Consider the following 20,570-nt stretch of genomic DNA (forward strand, 5'->3'; position numbering starts at 1 on the left):
AACGTAACACCATCGTTTTGTGGTAGAAGAAACACCTCGAGCAGGTCCCAGGACTTGTGACCTTGGGTGTAGGCTTAAAGGATCCCCCTAGAATGCATTATGATCAACTACTTAAAGATTAGACTTACCACTAAAGGGCCTCCAGCGAAGGATTATCTAGCGTATGGACACATAATGCGTGTGTGAAGTCTGCCAATCCGCATTGGGCCAGCGTGGTGGACTATTGGCCTAACCCCTCTCATTCTGAGAGGAGACTCGAGCTCAGCAGTGAGCCGAATATGGGTTGATGACGACCTTTTAAAGCCACCACGGTCCTAACTCCATAATACGATGTAGGAGCAATTGTTGACAAACTTTCAGCCTTCATTTATAAAATGAGGTATATCTGGCTATTGCAGGTTTTCGTTCTATAACTTGTGAACGTGAAAAAATGTAAAATCCATTGTAATCGATCTTTGAAAGCAATTGTACTGACATGAACACAATAACATTAATAGAGTTTTTTTTTTGTTTAAAAAAAATCAGTCGTGTCGTCTGGACATAGGTTTGATTTGGTGATTTTTGTTTCGGTTGCCAGTCTCACTTGGGCTGGTATACCCCCGTGCCTCGAAGTCACTTAAAGCCGTCGGTCCTTCGCCTAAGCATTCACCGATCGTGTTGGTTTGCCGTCTCATTGCACTATGAGAGTGAGGGAATACAGAGTGCACCTGTGCTTGCGCACAAATTTTTGAATATTGGATAGAAGCAGGCGTTACTTTGCGGAAGTTCATCAAAGTCGAAACGACTTTTCGCGGATGATAGCAAAATAATTAAATCATTATATAATCACACATTTTTGCACTATAATATCTCCTATGTACATGGTTAGTCTCACCATAAGGTTGGCCGCTGTGGCCAAAAAAACAATTCGGTCAAGAGCATATACTCGTATTATTGGCCTAGTATAACTTTTTTAAATGCCAAGCCAGCGCTGGAAACCAAACCTGGTGAGCATAGAACGGTCACCTATTTTTAAAGCCAGGACCTCTACCTGCATGCCCGCATCTCCTCCACTACCATTGCACGTAGATGCGTAGATGCAATGTAACTCTAAGAATGACTCTCGTCTCGTCTAAACAACGAACTCTCTGGCGCAATTGGTAACCCCGCTTCCATATTTTGACTGCATCGTCACTTAACAGTAGTACTAATGAATAAATGAATATTTTGTTATCTGTGGGTTCGCACTTCGCAATCAAAGGATATCTTGTCATTGAATAAATAAATGCAACAAGAAACGTCCAGCGATGGCTTGTCTATAAAACTGGCACCGATACTGACTTCATATAAACTCGTGTAAATCGGAAGGAGAATCTAGACCAGGCGATGTAAGGTGCATAATATGCATTCTGTTTACAGTTTTAAACTCAGTATAGCATGTAGATTACGGTCTGGATGATGCCAGGAGATTAGTTGGTCCGTTCTTTTTTTAAAACCCATAACAACGCGTTTCATTTCTCCTGTGTTGACTTTTAGTTTTACTAAGCATTAGTGCTGTCATCTTACCTATTACATCCAAAAGAAAACCACACTCGGGAATTAAAGTACTTAAAATAATAGAACAAACCATGTCTTCATACTGTTTTAACTTTGTTTATAGGATATTCATGGCGAGTGGGACAAACTGATGAACGATGATAAATGTTAGGGCGGTTTTCTGGAATATTGTGTCACATGCACAAAGTTTAAGTAGTATGGTCATTTATAAATATTTTGTTCTGGGCCCAAGGGCTAGAAGAACTATAAATAAAAGTAAACAAAACTACAAGTAAAAATAAATAGTTATATTTTATCATAGTAGAAACCGTAGCCATAATATCTTCATAGATTTGATCATCTGCGAGCAATGAAGCGGGCAGCCACCTTGATACCTTCCCAGGTTTCGAAACCAGCTTGACGAATGAACGCAGGGTCGACCAAGAAACCATTAATATTGTTTAGGTTTCTATGAGCTGGCAACTCATATGTATACGAAAGGCCAGTACCAATAGCTACTTGAGCGTAATCACCACAGACGCCCGAAGCTGTGTACAGAATGGTAGCGCTGTTGCCAACTCTATAGTTTCTATTCTGTGGCCATTTGACTGCGTCGATTCTTCGCGCCATGTCGTTGCCAACTCTGTTTAACATCGGTTGGTTTGGTGGCAACTGCCTGTTGGCGAAGCCGTAGAGGATTAAGCTTCCGAAGCTGTGAACATCCAGGAACATAGCTATTCTGGTTCTGAATTCAGATAGAATGTTCCTCGTGACGACAGATTCTGGTTCGGAGAATGCTCTTGGGCCGTGGAAGGTGTCACTGCATGGGTTGTTGCTGGAAGCAGTTCCCCAATTGTGGTTGAAGTTCCTGTTGAGGTCCACGCCAATGCAATTGGAGGGGGTGAAGCCAGTTCGTCGATTCTTCCTCCACATTCGGGTCTGAAAAAAAATATTTTTTTTTTATAAAAAAACTATCGTCGTCGTCGTTATCAACCCATATACGGCTCACTGCTGAGCTCGAGTCTCCTCTCAGAATGAGAGGGGTTAGGTCAATAGTCCACCACGCTGGCCCAATGCGGATTGGCAGACTTCACACACGCAGAGAATTAAGAAACTCTCCGGTGTGCAGGTTTCCTCACGATGATTTCCTTCACCGTTTGAGACACCTGATATTTAATTTCTTAAAATGCACACAACTTAAAAGTTGGAGGTGCATGACCCCCGGACCGGATTTGAACCCACACCCTCCGGAATCGAAGGCAGAGGTCATATCCACTGGGCTATCACAGCTCTTAAAAAAAAAAAAAATATCACTAAATTTCTATTTAAGTAATATTTAAAATTGCCGCACTGGTTTTATCAGCCGCACTTTGGGGATATAGCCCCCGAATCCCCAGTCTCCAGTTATGTTAGGATAGAGTAGGAAAGGCACAGGACGTGTTTCCGTCTAGTTCTATCATCAAATACTTACATATCCAAAAATGACGACAATCTAAGATTATGCTATGCGCCTGTTGATCTTATGGCAAGTTTAGGTAAATATTTAAGTTTGCTATCAACTAATAGTAGAGAAGCCGAAGAGGTAGGTATATCTTGCACGTCGTTGAATTCCTCCACAAAGTATGAGCCCTTAATATCGGTGGGTACGTTTAGGGCGATAAAAAATAAACCTAACTTCAGAAATACTCAACCAGCACGTCAGATAAGCAGAAGAATGTAATTGTTTGAGCGTAACGTAAAGTAAAGGGAGGGATTCAAAGTTACAAAATAAAACCCTTGTATTTCTGTTAATCAAAAGTAATGGAAGTAGTCTGTAGTCTATAGTTTTTTTTCCACCGCTGACAACGAAAAGTATATTACCATTTATTCTTCCTATCATCTAATCTGACCCATGACGCTTTAGTGACTGCAAATTTAGCCTCCCCGGCTTCCCAAATATAACTAAACGATTGTAAAGACATCGACGGTAATGGAATTTTAAACTCTGGTTACTTACACGCGTATGGGAAAATTCGTATCCATCAGGGTTAGCGATGGGTAGAACGATCCAGTCGATGTCTCTGATCAGGTCCTGGTTGCTGTTGCTGTTGATCACCAACTCCTGGATGGCCCACAGAGCCACTGGCAGGGTGACCCACTCACGGGCATGCAGCATGCATTGGATCACAATGATCGGCTTGGTTCTCGTCTGCAAGAAGAAGTTTGATGTAATTTAATATTTTACTTGACGCCGTGTGCCTAAGTGGGTTTTGACCATAACTTTTTGCACCCAAAGCCGTGGCTTCAATTCCCAGCTTTTCAGCATAGTTATATTTCAGATTCGAATCCAGGACTATACTTATACTTATGATCTGAATCAACATAGGGTAACCAGGGCCATGTGACACGTCGAACAAATAGCTAACGCTTCGAAAACTAAAAAATAGTTTGGGAATAACAATTCTGATCGATATGTCATTCCCATAAATTTTCATTTAAAATTTTCGAAGCGTTTTCTATTGTAGAAAGAGAATCGATGTGCCACATGGCTATAGACCAAGGTCACTTTGTTCAGCTTCACTGAAATCAATTTGATTAGATGTCTCGTAATTTGACTTAACTTGAAGGCTCTCCGGTTAAGGGGCCGAAATCAACACCGAAAGGTCATGGGTTCGATCCCCACCCGCAGAATTATTGTCGTACCTACTCCTAACACTCATAAAAGGGGAATTGGAATATTGGTCATATTTTATAAGATAGGGCAAATATTCCTTATAAATCCAAAAAATATTGTAAGTATGATATTCAGGATACTCACAGCAAAGTTGTTTGAGGATATTCTCAAATACCTAATATTCCGGCCTTCCACACTCCTTCCTGCGTTGACAACTGTTGCGAGCCTAGGGAACCTGCTGGCTACGTCTCCGAGGAATCTGTCTACCTGGAAGAGAATTAAATTAAAATTATTTTATTTTCTAAAACAGTTACCAACTAAAAGCCTCTTGTAATGGCTTTGATTTTCGTCACTGTATACTTAAAATTCAATCAGCTTATGCTCCTACCATAGGTAAGTACGGTAGCCAATTTTGGAATTTAGACCATGACAGCTATACAATTTAGCAGGTTTTAAGGGTCCAAACCCTCAAAAATCCAAGTAGAGAGCATATTTTTTACTAGCGGACGCCCGCGATTTAGTCCGCGTGAAATTCAGTTTTTTACGAATGCCGCGGGAACCACGGATTTTTCCAGTATTAAAAGTAGCCTACGTGTTAATCCAGAGTAAAATCTATTTCCATTTTAAATTACAGCCAAATCGCTTCAGTAGCCGCAGCGTAAAGGAAGAACAAACATACTTACACACTTACACACACAAACTTTCGCCTTTATAATATTAGTGTGATATATCTGGATCTAATTAATCGATTTTGAAAATTGTTTCACCAATAAAAAGCTACGTTATTTATGAGCATATTACACACTAGTAGATGCCGCGCGATTTCACCCGCTTGGTTCCCGTTCGCGTATGATTACAGGGATAAAATATATACCCTGGCCTAGTTGGCCTATAGCTAACCTCGATAAATGGGCTATCTAACACTGAAAGATTTTTTCAAATCAGCCCAGTAGTTCTTGAGATCAGCGCGTTCAATCAAACAAACTAACAAACTCTTCAACTTTATAATATTAAGTATAAGAAAGCTAAATCATTTAGATACGGGAGTAAAATATAGCTATACTCTATTCTCTTATTCTCACGGGAAAGGGAACCAAGCAGGTGAAACCACGGGGCATCTACTAACTTATTCTATGTGGAATAACTAAAAATAATAATTTTACCACAGCCCACCGGTGGATTTCGTCAAACGATATGCCAAATCTCTCTGATCTACTGCTGTTGCTTTTTCTCGCAGCTTCAGCCAGTAGAAAGTCTTCCAAGTCCAACTTTCTGTAAAGCAAAATAATAAAATATGTCGGTACTTATAAAAATGTGAAGGCGCGGTTCTTTTCATAAAACAAGTCTCCCAGACGCGGCGCTATTAATGGCGCATATTGTCATTTGGTAATGGCAGTCTTATTGTCATTTGTGTAAGGCGCTGTCAAATCCAATTCAGATTTTAGCCGCAGGACATTTTTCATGAAAAGTACTCTACTTTGTAGGTCCAGTCCAAACAATAGGCTACTTAACACTTTTTTAAAACAGTTTTAAATTGTTCATTATCGTTTACTAACATAATTAGTTTCTATTGTATTCTTTCTCAATAAAAAAAAACTTACTCTTTAATATTGTCCGTGTCTATTCTATAAGTGACGCCGATGGAAGTGATTTCATCTTCGAACACTGGCTTCAGTTCCGGAGCCACCAGGATGAGACCCTCAGTCTCAAGGCTGGCGTAAGACCACACGTCCAATGTGTAACGTTCCACTATGTCCATCAACTGGTCATTTTGGTCCCGATCGTATACGGTCACTCCGTATAACGTATAACTGAAAAATTAATTCATCATTATAATTATTATTTTTTTATTATTTACAAGTTAGCCCTTGACTACAATCTCACCTGATGGTCAGTGATGATACAATCTAAGACGAAAGCGGGCTAACTTGTTAGAAGGAGTATGATAATCCACACCCCTTTCGACATCACGACATCGTAACGGAACGCAAAATCGCTTGGCGGTACGTCTTTGCCGGTAGGTTTAGAAAATCTTAATCGGCCCAGCCAGGGATCAAACCCAGGATCTCCGTTTTCTAAATCCACCACGCATACCACTGCGCCACGGACGTCGTTTGTGGTTTGTTAGTATTGTGTAAATATTTATAAGCACTTAAGAAAACACTGTCTTCTTAAAAACCCTGACAGCCACTAAAATTTTATTTATATATACTTATTGCTGTATTGATGACCACTATCAATCCATATTCAGCTCACTGCTGAGCTCGAGTCTCCTCTCAGAATGAGAGGGGTTAGACCCTTAGTCCACCACGTTGGTCCAACGCAGAGAATTCTCTGGTATGCAGGTTTCCACACGATGTTTTTCCTTCACCGTTTGAGACACGTGATAATTAATTTCTTAAAATGCACGTAAAACTGTAAAGTGTATCCCCCAGACCGGATTAGAACCTATCATATCGAGAAGAGGTCATATCTAAATGTCTCTTTTTTAATATTAGTTAAATAAATAAAAAAATAACATTTCTCATAATCTCACCCTATGTATTCTTCATGTTTGGCGTGAACCACAAAAACGGTCGCAAATAAAAAGAATAGAACTTTGAACATTTTGGCCGAACTCTGGTAAGGCCAAAACAGTTTAACCGAATACAAATTAATGTAATCCATTTTATTAAATCTTAATCAATGCTAAGGATTGTTAATCGATTTAAGAGTCATTGTCATCCATTATTTTTGGACGTTAAGAAGATAATAATAGTGCTTGTTTTATCAAAAATGTCATGCATCAAAAGGGCTTTTTTGAACAATTACATGTAAATAAGAGTACAAGTATAATACCGTACCGGATATTGTTTTTAGGGTTCCGTAGTCAATAATACTTTATATATCTTTATACTTGAAACCATCAACAATACGATTTAAAGTGAACCATGTCCATCTTGTCCGACCGCCGAGAAAGCCGTAAAATAAAATTTAAATAAAAAACTTTTAGGTTAGATCTCCTATTGTAAAGTGGAGGTGAATCACACTAATATTATAAAGGCGAAAGTTTGTGTGTAAGTATGTTTGTTCTTCTTTTACGCTGCGGCTACTGAAGCGATTTGGCTGAAATTAGGAATGCAAATAGATTTTACTCTGGATTAACACATAGGCTAATATTCATCCCGGAAAAATTCATGGTTCCCGCGGGATTTGTGAAAAACTGAATTCTACGCGGATGACGTCGCGGGCGTCCGTTTCATAAAAAATAGACATGTTTATAGTTAGTTATTCTTAAAAGATATGATATGTCTTAAGACAGCACATGTCTCGTACTTTTTTTTAAAATCTTTTTTAAGGTAAAATAATTCCATTCTACATAACTATTTGTTGCGTAACTTTAAGCGATTACCTTTCTTTTTTTTATTTTTATATATATAGCTTAAGCACGATAATTAAAATTGAATTGAATTTATGTATGCCTAGTAATAAGTATGGTAATAAAGATTATTTATTTATTTAAAGGAAATGTGCCACACTTTTCAATGATGCTCCGCTCCTTTTGGTCGTGGCGTGATCTTATATATCTTATGACACTCACAAATAACGTGATTTTTTATTAGTAAACGAATTTTTAAAATCGGTTTATTAGATCCAGAGATTTCCTTCAACCTCACAACGTCCCAACATACAAACTTCACCTCTTTATTAATATTAGTATAGACAATAGGAACATTAAGGAATAATATTTATAGGAAGTTATACAACATTAGTAGATTTGAGGGTCATTTGATAATAAATTTACCGAAAATATTTATATTATGGTCAAGGTGAAATTGTAATTGATTCAACAAAAACTGTAAAGCCGATGTAATACCACTTGATCAAACTTATCAGAGAATAAGAATCGATAAATAACCAATGTTATTTTCAATTATAAGAATAAATATTGATGGGAGAATTTAGCCGAAGAAAATGTTTTCGGCTTTATAATATGACAGCCGTGATAGCCCAGTGGATATCACCATTGCCTCCAATTCTGGAGGGTGTGGGTTCGAATCCGGTCCAGGGTATGTATGTATGGAGTGCATTTTAAGAAATTAAATATCACGTGTCTCAAACGGTGAAGGAAAAACATCGTGAGGAAACCTGCACATCAGATAATTTTCTCAATTATCTGCGTGTGTGAAGTCAGCCAATCCGCATTGGGCCAGCGTGGTGGACTATTGGCCTAACCCCTCTCATTCTGAGAGGAGACTCGAGCTCAGTAGTGAGCCGAATATGGGTTGATAATGATGATGATGATTATGGGTTAGTTCTATATTAAAAAGGGTGTCCATGGGTGCACTGGTGGGATCTAACGGTCCTATCGTTCGGACGGATCCTTCGGCTCTTTAATGGATCCTCACAGGCGTCATCGGGGGGTTTGGGCGAGCGCAGAAGCATCGCCTGATAAGGCCAGAAGGCAGAAGTAGAGTAGATGGGCGGGACGGCTTTCTAAGGGCGTCTCGACCTCTGAGACTCGGACCTCGGTTTAGAGGGCCGTTCAGGAAGAGTATTTTGGCGTGAGTCTGGGTTCCCCCGAGATCGTGATTTAAAAAGCCTACGTCTGGGTGACGTCAGATATTGGGGACCGTGTCTTCGCTGGCGAAAGGTGTTTTGCAGAAAGTCCTTAACCCTCATAATATAGTTAAAGGTCACAATCGGTTTGTTGATAAACATTGTACACCTAGTTTGGCTCTAAGATAGTTATTCATGTCTGTAGAAGACGACTGTGGCCATAAATGCAACAATTATCAAGGAATAATTTGTATGGTGATAAAAATTATCTGTCCAATACTGTAAATCAGGGTTTCTCAAACTTTCGGCTCCACCGAACCCCTGTTAAAATTTCCAAGTGACAGCAAACCCCTTACTAACTAATGAATCTCCCCCCCCTCCCCTCAAAGAAAAAAAATAATTTGACTATTGAAGAAAATAAGGTTTTTATTCGAATAAAAGGTAGCACATAAAGTGCCAAAAGAAATGTCTTTGTAATATTAATGTTATGGGTGTGCTTGTTTCTTGTCGCAAATGGATTCAATGTTAGGAGTAATTTTGGACAATTTTAACATTAATTCTGACTTGGTATCAGTTATCAAGCCACCATTACGTAAATCTTGTCACGAACCCCCTGTCGTCGAATTGCGAACCCCTAGGGGTTCGCGTACCCCACTTTGAGAAACCTTGTTGTAAATCAAACAATATAATGTAAGGAAAAAGACTATAACAACTAAAACAGCTGACGGTCATAAATATGATAGCGCATGGATTATAATTAGATAAGATTCGGTAGTGGGTGATATAATATTCGTATTGAAATTAGTATTGGAAGTGTTCGCCAAAATGAGAGTTTGGCTAATTATTGCGAGTTTTGTTGTCGCTGCTTCAGCTAGACATGAGGAGTATGAGGGGTGAGTATCAGTTTCTTTTGTAGTTCTTAGGGTTCCGTAAACGAAGGGTAAAACCCTATTACTAACAGTGGAATTCATAGACGTTGCAGGAGCACCCCCAGGGGACCATTTTCCCGCTGAGTGTCGAATTCTCAGACGCGTAGAGTTTAAATCCCCCTGGGAGCGCCCCCACAACGTCTACGAATTCCACTGTAAGATCCCCTGGCCGTCCGTCCGTCCGTCTATCACCAGGCTGTATCTCAAAACCGTGACAATTAGACACAGATAATGTATTTTTGTTGCCACTGTAACAACAAACACTGAAAGACGGAATAAAATAAAAGAAATATTTTATTATAATTAAATATTTAGATTTCTTTGCAGTATTTATAGGCACGGAACACTTCGTGCGCGAGTCCGACTCGCACTTGGCCAGTTTTAAGTCAAATAAAAAAAAACGTTTATTTATAGTTTAGAAATTTAATTTTTATCAGGTTAAAAGTATGTCACCTATGCTGCTACGAGGCTTTGCAAGGACCTTAAATTACCTTAAATAACCCTTCAATATTATGACAAATCATAGCCTTCATATAATTTGTTACTGGCTTCGTGGTAACCCTTCGAAAAACACAGTTCAAGAAGAATTAAAAAGGCAAATTAAAAAAAAAGTATTCCAATCGAATGTCACCTGTTGATTCTTAATTTTCCAGATGGTCCTCATATTACGTGGTTCCATACGACTTCGGTCAGCTAGAAGCAATCAACGAAATAGTTCAGAAGTACAACCTCGATGTCTATGGCCACCCGGCTATCAAGAGAGAGGGGCTGATGCTGGTGGATCCAGCCAACAAAAAGAACTTCACCAATGCTATGGATGAACTGAACATCAAGTATAGGATACACACTAAGGATATGAAAGCGTGAGTAGAGAGTTCTTCTTTGAAAAATTTGCTATTGACTGCTTTCTTTGCCGCTGGGAAATGCGTTTACGCATCCCACACGTTTACGACTCCACAGTCGGAGCTGTGCAGTCTACGGCCGGGTATGTATACTCGCTGAAAACCAGAATACCCACTAAAACCCAGGGGGGCCATCTGCGTCCAATTGGGATGAAAAAGGATCGCGAGATGCAGGCATTTTCACATCCCGACGCGCTCGTCGTTCTACTAACTGGTGTCCACTCTACCGGCAAAGACGTACCGCCAAGCGATTTAGCGTTCCGGTACGATGCCGTGTAGAAACCGAAAGGGGTGTGGATTTTCATCCTCCTCCTAACAAGTTAGCCCGCTTCCATCTTAGACTGCATCATCACTTACCATCAGGTGAGATTGTAGTCAAGGGCTAACTTGTAAAGAATAAAAATAATAAAAAAAAACAAGGGTGGGAGAAGATACGCATAACAACGCCTTCTACCACCCGTTTTTCTTCTGCGTCGTCAGCATCAGGCGCCAGCTCTCTCTGCTGTTCCGCTGCCTACTTTAAGCCGATGATGGTCTCACAAAAGGATTGCCATTGACTGCTATCGCTTCTGATATTAAGTGATAATGCCGTCTAAGATTGAAGCGGGGTTTCTTGGAAGAAGTATATGTGTATTCTGCCCACACCTCTGACAGTTTCTATGCGACAACGTACCGGAACGCTAAATTGCTTGGCGGTATGTCTTTGTCTTGGGTGGAGTGCCAGGACCGAAGCCTACCACCAGATCAGGCCTAGGCCAATTTAGAAATTATAAAATCCTAAATTGAGCCAAGCTGGGAATGGAACCCAGGTTTTATGTTAAACACCACAGCATTAACAACGGTGTTAGATAGTTCCACAGTTTCTACAAATACAGTATAATCGTATTTGTAACAGTGTAAACGACATTGGTGGATTTATAAATTTTATATAAAGGTACTTATTTAATGTTATGCACAAACGGATAGCGCCAAACAATATATGTAGTGGCGCCATGATCCAGTCCAAGACAATTTATGCGAATATTATATTATGCGATTTATATTCTCGCTTTGTTTTGTCGACGTATTGACAGCGCTCATTTTCAAAGACAGCTGACAACCAACGCTAATCAGTAAAATATGCTTTATAAAGATCAGTATGAAAATAATAAAATCAGCTGATTTTATTATTAAGGACCGAATGGCATAATCTAGTAAAAAATACAAGATTTTAGAATATTTTTAATTTCTGTATAGTTCTGAAAGTTTTCTATATGTGGGCCCTTCGGACTTCTCTTTTTAGATACTGTGTGTATTACTAGAAGAATAGTTTTTTTACTACATTTTTAAACAACTTGCAGGCACCTTGAACTAGAAGATAAGATGTTTAAGGACAAAGTGTCGCCGCTCCCGACCAGAATAGGCGGCAGACTACCCTACGATCAGTATCAATCGGTGCAAGCGGTAATGACTCTTCGCTTTAACGTATTACTAATCTACGGCTTTGCTTAAGAGCCATCTATCGGTGCAATGTAACATTGATTTTGCTCGTTTACGGGGTTGATATTTTGAAGCGTATCTCTGAATCTAAAGGTACTGTTACACAGGCTCTAAAATAACATGCTAAAAACGTGCTATTAAGTATACTCCATACGAGCATGTTTAACATCAGTTTACATTTGCTAGCAACAATCATGCCATTTTTAAGTTTGCTCCTGAATAAGCGTGCTCAAAGCAAACATTCCAATTACACATGCTAATTTGTATCTATCGCCTCTGTCTATAGTATCGTGTTAGACAAGGAGATATGAAGGTGAAGAGAATAGCAATGGTGATCGACTAGCATTATTTCTTGAATATCAAAATCTTTTCTTTAATCACAAAATAGTTATTGTACCTATCTATTTCTATTGACTTTACATAAGCATTTAGAAATGTAAACAAATAAATATTATTATAATTTGATTGATTTGGAAATTCAGTTAATTGTGGTCAATTATAGCCTGTCAACATGTGAAGATATTACAATTTAGGAGTGAAATATACAATAAGAGCAATCATGTTTTTCACAGCAGCAGACAACTTTGTGATTATTACGTAGAAGGTAACATAAAAGATTAAATGAGGTTTATTTAAAAAATAATAATTTATTATCAGTTACTCTGACCACTCATTACGAGATTTTTTAATCCTTTTATTTCTTGAATTCCCAAGTCTTCCCTTTAATGTAAATAAGAGAAAAGAAATGTACAATAAGAGCAAACATGTTTTTCCGCACCAGATTTTTTGCAGAAAATAGCAAAAGCATAGCAAGTAGTTTTTTTTTTTTTTTATTATTATTTAACAAGCAACACATTGAAATTAAGCCTAACCATAGTGCAACACAAACCACAGTTAGTTTTACTGTGCACTGGTTATTATTGCATACAATAAATACAATATTTAGGAACAAACAGAACATTATTAACAAACAGAAGAGGATAAATAAACAGATTAACAAACAGAAGAGGATAAATACCAAGAATAAACATTATAGGGTAGTTAAAAAAAAAAAAAAAAAAGTGTGAGTGAACCGGTGCTGCGACGCTACACAGGCTGTCCCAAAAAATAATTCTTTAGTTTCCGCTTATGTACGTTCGTGAGTATATTGGTATCTTTTAGAAGATTCTTTACCGCATCCGGAAAAAAAAAGTTAGAGCCTGCTTGTAATCAATATATTGATATTGAATACAACGTAACTATTTCAGATCCATCAATACATGGACGACATAGCGGCAGCACATCCAAATATCGCAAGAGTCGTAACTCCCACGGTGTCCTTCAACGGTCAGCCCATGAAATACATGAGAATCTCCACCACCAACTTCCAGGACACCCGCAAGCCCATCATCTTCTTGGATGGTGGTATGCACGGTCGGGAGTGGTTGTCCATACCACCGGTTACCTATGCCATTAACCAGCTGGTTGAAAACGTGACTGATCCAGAACTTTTGAACAGATTTGATTGGATCTTGCTGCCCATTGTCAACCCTGATGGGTATAGGTTCTCGCGTGATTCTGTAAGTATTAGAAGATTTATTGTCTACTAAAAGATGTCATACAGCATATTTCTCGTTATTTTTTTTTCTTTTTCGTTCCTATCAGTAAATCCAGATAATACACCCATAATCTTACAAAATTTACTTCTATATAATATTAGTATATGTATATTCTTGACGACTTCGTGTGTTGATAATACTTTCACAAAAGAGTTTCCTGGGTTTGATTCCCAACTCAAGTAAATTTATCGCAATTCTGTCTTAACTGTTTGTTAATAAATAATAAATTATCGTCATACATTTCATTTTAAATTCGTTGGTATCTAAGTTTACAAATATAACAAAAAGTATATCAACATATTTTGTTTATGTTACCAATAGAAGAAATTGTGATCTAAAGATTTTCTGCTTTCCACTGAGATTTAGAGAATACATTACGCCTAAGTAATAAAACATATCTATTCAGTATTTAATGTTCAAGTTTTTTACAAAATACGAACATCGCATTATAATAGTAAGATGCACGATTATATGACTCAGTTAATCATGATAATATGTTTACAGAGTGTAACCTTCAGAAAAACTCGATCGATCATACCTGGCAACCAATGGAGCATGATGTGTCCTGGAGTAGACCTTGACCGCAACTTTGACTTCGTGTGGAACACTATTGGAACGAGCGACCACCACTGCTCCTATGTCTTCCCAGGAGTAGCACCATTCTCCGAAGTAGAAGCACGAGTTGTTAGAGACATCTTGCACCAACACAGGAACATCCTAATGTATATCACCTTCAGCAGTTTCGGAAGTTTCATCATGTATCCTTGGGCATTCGACGGATCGTTGTCTGACCATGCTTTTAGACAGCACAGTGTTGGGATCAGCATGGCTGATGCTATCAACAGAGTTAAACACCCCAGCTTCCTTCCGTACAGAGTTGGTAACGCCGGTTTGATCCGTGGATCAGGAATGGCTGGCACATCGATAGACTACGCTCATAGTGTCGGTGTACCATTAGCGTATACAATTGATCTGCCAGGTGTTTTTGGTGGTTATTGGATGGATCCGATATGGATAGAGCAAGTTGTTATTGAGACATGGGAAGGCGTGAGAGCCGGTGTAAGAAGAGCTCTAGCCACTAATTGAAAATTGAATTATGAGTTTTAAATCTGATTGTACATTACCAGACTTTTAAGCAGATATTTTAGCATCGTATGTACCTATTAGTATTCTGGCTTGGTATAATTTTCTTCTTAAATTCAAAACTCTTAAATTCGAAGTCCATTTTGAAGGACCATAATTTATAACATTTACCAATCATAAATGGTCACGACCTACAAGTACATGTACAATGTTCGATTAGAATAAAAATGTAATAATTATCGACAATAACCTATAATGTATTTGTTGAAGTATATTTTATATAAAAATACAATTATTTATATTTGTCACTGTTTTATTGCCCAAGTATGATATTATAAGTCTTTTTTTTTTATTATTCTTTACAAGTTAGCCCTTGACTACAATCTCACCTGATGGTACGTGATGATGCAGTCTAAGATGGAAGCGGGCTAACTTGTTAGGAGGAGGATGAAAATCCACACCGCTTTCGGTTTCTACACGGCATCGTACCGGAACGCTAAATCGCTTGGCGGTACGTCTTTGCCGGTAGGGTGGTAACTAGCCACGGCCGAAGCCTCCCACCAGCCAGACCTGGACAAATTAAGAAAATCTCAATCTGCCCAGCCGGGGATCGAACCCAGAACCTCCGTCTTGTAAATCCACCGCGCATACCACTGCGCCACGGAGGCCGTCAAAAAATCCAAAAGTCTATAATCAAAAAATCCACGTATCTTTAACTCAATCATTGAATGGGTTAAATTTATCTTACAGTGGCAATTTATCTACCAAAATATATACAGTTAATATCAGATAACATATCTAAAAGTATGTATTCAAAAATAACCCTTTCTACTTAGATAATAAAGAACTTTTCTCGTCCTCGTTTTTCCAAAATATTTTGATTTCATGATTGCGTAGAGTGAGATTATGGGAACAGCCATTACAGCAAAATATAATCTTAAATATTCATCTTAAAATCGTCGAATCAAGTTAGTCATCGTTTTTTGTAACGAAATTACTAGATTTCATTTTATTTTTAAATCTTTCTAACGACAAAATTCAAAATAAATTTATTTCAATTGGGTTCAGTTTACAAGAACTTTTGAAATGTAAAGTTATGTCATAATTTAATTTAATTAAATGGTGGTATAATAGTCGAAAACTTAAAATTAAAGTTACGAGGGTTCCAAACGGGCCTTGGTCTGAGAAGAGCCCACAACAAACTCAAAGGAAGTTTAATGTACACGCTTTAACATACCACAAGGTTTGTTTATCTATAACAATATAGCCCACCAACCCGCATTAGAGCAGTGTGGTGGCTCTAAGCTCTAGACGTTGTCTTGGATTCGGTATTTCGCGGATAATACCAAAACAAATCAATAAGTCATTATTTACTGCTCGTTTTCAAAATATCACCCATTCTCTATCGTGTACTTTGGATAATCTTTATCAAGAAGCGTTAGATAAAATTTTGATTTAGTTCATTTTCACAAGATGAAAGTATTGTTAGTGTTTCTATTTACATTGGTTTGCGCGAAACATGAATTGTATGAAGGGTAAGTAAGTTTGTTATTTAATGACAAGAAAATAATAATAATCATTGAATACTATCTGGCCGCAATTAAAAAACAAATGTAGATCCGGCATAACGAATAAATAAATACCTTAGTAAATTCGTCGTTATCAACCCATATTCGGCTCACTGCTGAGCTCGAGTCTTCTCTCAGAATGAGAGGGGCTAGGCCAATAGTCCACCACGCTGGCCCAATGCGGATTGGCAGACTACACACGCAGAGAATTAAGAAAATTCTCTGATATGCAGGTTTCCTCACGATGTTTTCCTTTACCGTTTGAGACACGTGATATTTAATTTCTTAAAATGCACACAACTGAAAAGTTGGAGGTGTATGCCCCGGACCGGATTCGAACCCACACCCTCCGGAATCGGAGGCGGTGGTCATATCCACTGGGCTATCACGCATATCCTTAGTAAATTAATAATGTATATTCCTTAAGCCGGACCTCGTATCACTAGTATAGCTGTAGTATACAATACATATATTGTAATTTCAGGTGGAAATCATTTTTTGTCAAGCCATCCAACGTGGAACAACTAAACGCATTAAGGAACATGGTTCATAAATTTGAACTAGATTTCATTTCACACCCGACTGTACATACAGCAGCTGTGGTCGTGGTCAAACCACCACACCAACATGGCTTCCTCACCATCCTGGCTGAAGAGGATATTGAACATTGGATTCATGTTGAAGACGTCAAAGCGTATGTATTTATTGTCGTTGCAATAAATTAATATTTCATTAATTACATTAAAAAAAACTCGTAATTAGAACTCGTGCACAAGTACGTAATTAATAAGAGAATTTTTAAAAATGTATGGTTTTCAGATTTTTTCTAATATTTGTATATCACGGTGTAAGTTGCCAAATTTTATAATACTAAGTCAGCGAAACAAAACCTTTAAACTTTTTTTCCCTTGAGTGTGAGAGACAAATATCTAAGCATTCCATGGATTCATCGTGCGGGTGCCGGATTCATTGTGTGGCAGAGAAAAACTCCGAGCGGAGCCCCGGACTTGTGACCGATTGGTGTAGGGTTAAGGACGTCCTTGACAGTTAACTAACACTCCCCTTCTTTTCTCGTGTTGTTCATTCTCCCTGCCTAGCCAAATTTGGTAAGAGAAGCCTGCAGCTTTGGATACCAGTTTTTTGTGGCTGTATCATAATTTACCTTAACTCGAAGGACTGCAGATCTGAGTATATGGTTTTAATTTCTCTCACATGATATCTCGTTCCCAAGATTAAGGATGTTGACAGACAATAAGGGTACGGACCTTAAAAAATGGTTTTTATATGATCTTTTATTTAGATAAATTTTATTTGATTTTTAAAAATGTTTATAAGATACCAATTATTTTATTGATTGATTTATTTCAGTCAGCTCGCCTTCGATGATCAGCTTATTGAAGCTCAACATACGACGAAGCGTTCTATCGGCACCGAAGGGATTACCTACGAAAATTATCAGCCATTAGAAATTGTAAGCCTTTTATCCTCTCTGTTTATTTTTTTAGTCAACAATCTGGAATTCTAATTGTTTAATCTTTACTAATAATTACAAAGAGGTAAAATTTGAGAAGTTGTAGGATAACGTAAATTATAATCTCTGAATCTATTAAACCGATTGTTAAAAAATATTTTACCAATGTCATTGTCATGTGTAACAAACAGAGGTTAGAGTAAACTTGTACATTTTCCAAGTAAGTCCGTTTTCATCTTAGACTGCATCATCACTTAACATCTGGTGTGACCGCAGTCAAAGGTTAACTTGTAGAGAATTAAAAAAACACTAACCGGAGGGCATATTCCGGAGGGCATAGGTTTGAATCCTGCACCTCCAACGCCACCTAAATAACACGTGTCTCAAACGGTGAAGGAACGTGTGTGAAGTCAGCCAATCTAAGTAGAGTAACTATTGGCCTAATCCCTCTCATTCTGAGAGAAGACTAGTTCTCAGCAGTGAGCCGAATATGGGTCGATGGCTATTAATAATTTATTTTAAATATGTACAAATAAGAGGTAAAACATAATTTACAGATCTACGAATATCTGGAGACAACAGCACAGAAATACAACGAGACAGTCACCATAGTGACACCCGCTAACTCCTTCGAAGGTCGTCCAATCAAGTACTTGAAGGTTTCCAAAGACAACTTCAGAAGTAACAAACCTGTTATCTTCATCGATGCATGTATCCATGCTAGAGAGTGGATAACTATACCTGCTGTGACGTATGCGATCCATAAACTGGTTGAAAATGTGACTGAGCCTGACCTACTGGAGAACTTTGACTGGATACTGTTACCAGTGGTTAACGCTGATGGCTACAAATACTCCTATGACGTTGTAAGTAACATCATATCATACTATCAGATGGGAGGGGATAATTTGTGAGTAAGTTTGTATGATTGTTACTTACTTCGCATTCCAACTACTGAACCGATTTGGCTGAATTTTGAAACAGACTACTGGCGTCGTATTCCTTATTAGTGAGGGTCGTGACCCCTAACACAATCTTGCTTCTTGACGATGTCGTGCCATGTGGCTCGGGTCTCGCGATTTGTAGAGCCTCATATGCCTTTGGTGTCGAGAGTGGTGCGGATTTGGCCTTACCACAGCTACGTCTTCGATGTCTCTTTCCTTCCACGAGATTGTTGAGATTGCCAGAATGTCACGAGAATAAGTCACATGGATATGTCCCTTTGCCCATGGACCTCGGCTATTTTTATTGAGCATCTAAAGTTCACAGAGCTTAGACTCACCGAACTGTTCCTATTCTTGGCTTTGTATCGACGACCACATTGATCTAGCTAAGTATGCTCCCCGAGGCACGGGGTTTTTTGAAAGTCAACATATAAACTCTGGACAGCTACACAACTGAACAGGCCAAACGATAAAGGAGTTTAATTAGCTGGTATATTATACGTGATATTTTCAGCTACTAAAAATCAGTTTTGCATTTTTCAGGAACGTCTATGGCGAAAAACTCGTTCCACCGATCAACATGTATTAGGCACAATTTGCCCCGGTGTTGATGGGAATAGAAACTACAACTTCTCCTGGAACTCTGCTGGGTCTGGCAAAAACCCTTGCAGTGACCAGTTCGCAGGCAGCAAACCTTTCTCTGAAATCGAGACCAGAGTTGTGGATGGTATACTGAAGGAGCATATCCATAAAATTGCTTTATATATCTCGATGCACAGTTTTGGCAGCATGATTTTATATCCTTGGGGACATGATGGTACTATATCCAAGGAAGAGTCAATCCTTCATGATGCTGGCATCAAAATGGCTGATGAAATATTCCAATCATCAACTTTGCAGTTCCCAAAATATAAGGTTGGGAATTCTGCTATCCTTCTCGATTATACAGCGTCCGGAGCATCAGATGATTATACTCATTCTTTAGGTGTGCCTTTAACCTATACTTTTGAACTGCCAGGTTTTGATTTGGATGGGAGTGGGTTTATTTTAAACCCGAAGTATATTAAGCAGGTTTCGGTTGACACTTGGGCAGGAGTTGTCACAGGTGCGAGAGAGGCGGGCAAAATATTCACAATAACTTGAATAGATTAATAGGTTAGAAAATAAAACTAAATTAATTCAAAAATATATCTTAAACCAAATTAAAGCCTTAAACTAGTCTCTGAACCGTTGTTATTATAATAATTATTGTACTTTAATTTTTATAATAATTATATTCTTCTTTTTCTTTTTCTTCTTAGTTTGATTTCTTCCTTTATCTTGCGTACATACGTTACGTTGCGTACTTATGCTACCTCTCACTACAAAAAAACTGATTCTTGGTAGTTGCGTCGGCAATTCTGATCGCTGCTGATACTTGATGCGATGCGTCCAATACATACGATGCAAAAATGTGGACGTGTGTGTACCTTTACAAAGCAATATGTATGAACAATACCATTATCATTACAGTATAGATGCAAACCAAAAGGAGTTCTCGGAATAAATTGACTGATTTGAAATTAAGCGATTTTTCTGAAACTGTACGACGTTAAACAGCCATGGCACAATCTATCAAAAGACCAGAGCTAATTTTGTAATTAACTTGCGATTTCGTCTGTTAACCCTAGACCGTCTTAGGTTAAGACAAGCGGTTAATTCGAAATTTTGTGATCAATAAAATTATTCTCCTAGGGATTCCCTGTTATAAAGCAAAACTAACTACATCTGTGCTAGAGACCAGAGAGATCAAAATCCTAAGGTACCTAAGTGATTGGGTAAGAACCTTCGTTTGACGTAAGCGGGATCATATTAAACAAGTTTGAACAAGTAGGTATGTAATGAAGTCA

The 20,570-nt window shown here is 38.3% G+C and overlaps 3 protein-coding genes across 3 annotated transcripts; 2 read left to right on the plus strand and 1 right to left on the minus strand.

Moving 5' to 3' along the window:
* Nucleotides 1–1,843: 1,843 nt before the first annotated feature.
* On the minus strand, nucleotides 1,844–6,775 carry LOC112056155 (carboxypeptidase B-like). The gene is made up of 6 exons (XM_024096519.2): nucleotides 6,705–6,775; nucleotides 5,770–5,979; nucleotides 5,332–5,440; nucleotides 4,313–4,435; nucleotides 3,512–3,703; nucleotides 1,844–2,454 (listed from the first exon to the last, which is right to left on the minus strand). Exons 1-6 carry the CDS (start codon nucleotides 6,773–6,775, stop codon nucleotides 1,873–1,875), a joined length of 1,287 nt encoding a protein of 428 aa, XP_023952287.2. The 3' UTR covers nucleotides 1,844–1,872.
* A 2,757-nt stretch (nucleotides 6,776–9,532) lies between these two features.
* On the plus strand, nucleotides 9,533–14,701 carry LOC128199362 (carboxypeptidase B-like). Its single transcript, XM_052888559.1, has 5 exons — nucleotides 9,533–9,600; nucleotides 10,290–10,499; nucleotides 11,879–11,981; nucleotides 13,265–13,576; nucleotides 14,120–14,701. The coding sequence occupies exons 1-5, from the start codon at nucleotides 9,533–9,535 to the stop codon at nucleotides 14,699–14,701; spliced, it is 1,275 nt and encodes a 424-aa protein (XP_052744519.1).
* A 1,470-nt stretch (nucleotides 14,702–16,171) lies between these two features.
* Nucleotides 16,172–19,824, plus strand: LOC112056154 (carboxypeptidase B-like). Its single transcript, XM_052888560.1, has 5 exons — nucleotides 16,172–16,233; nucleotides 16,751–16,960; nucleotides 17,635–17,737; nucleotides 18,295–18,603; nucleotides 19,225–19,824. Exons 1-5 carry the CDS (start codon nucleotides 16,172–16,174, stop codon nucleotides 19,822–19,824), a joined length of 1,284 nt encoding a protein of 427 aa, XP_052744520.1.
* Nucleotides 19,825–20,570: the final 746 nt, after the last annotated feature.

Source organism: Bicyclus anynana, chromosome 23, assembly GCF_947172395.1.
Source record: "Bicyclus anynana chromosome 23, ilBicAnyn1.1, whole genome shotgun sequence".
In the NCBI taxonomy this organism is placed as follows: domain Eukaryota; kingdom Metazoa; phylum Arthropoda; class Insecta; order Lepidoptera; family Nymphalidae; genus Bicyclus; species Bicyclus anynana.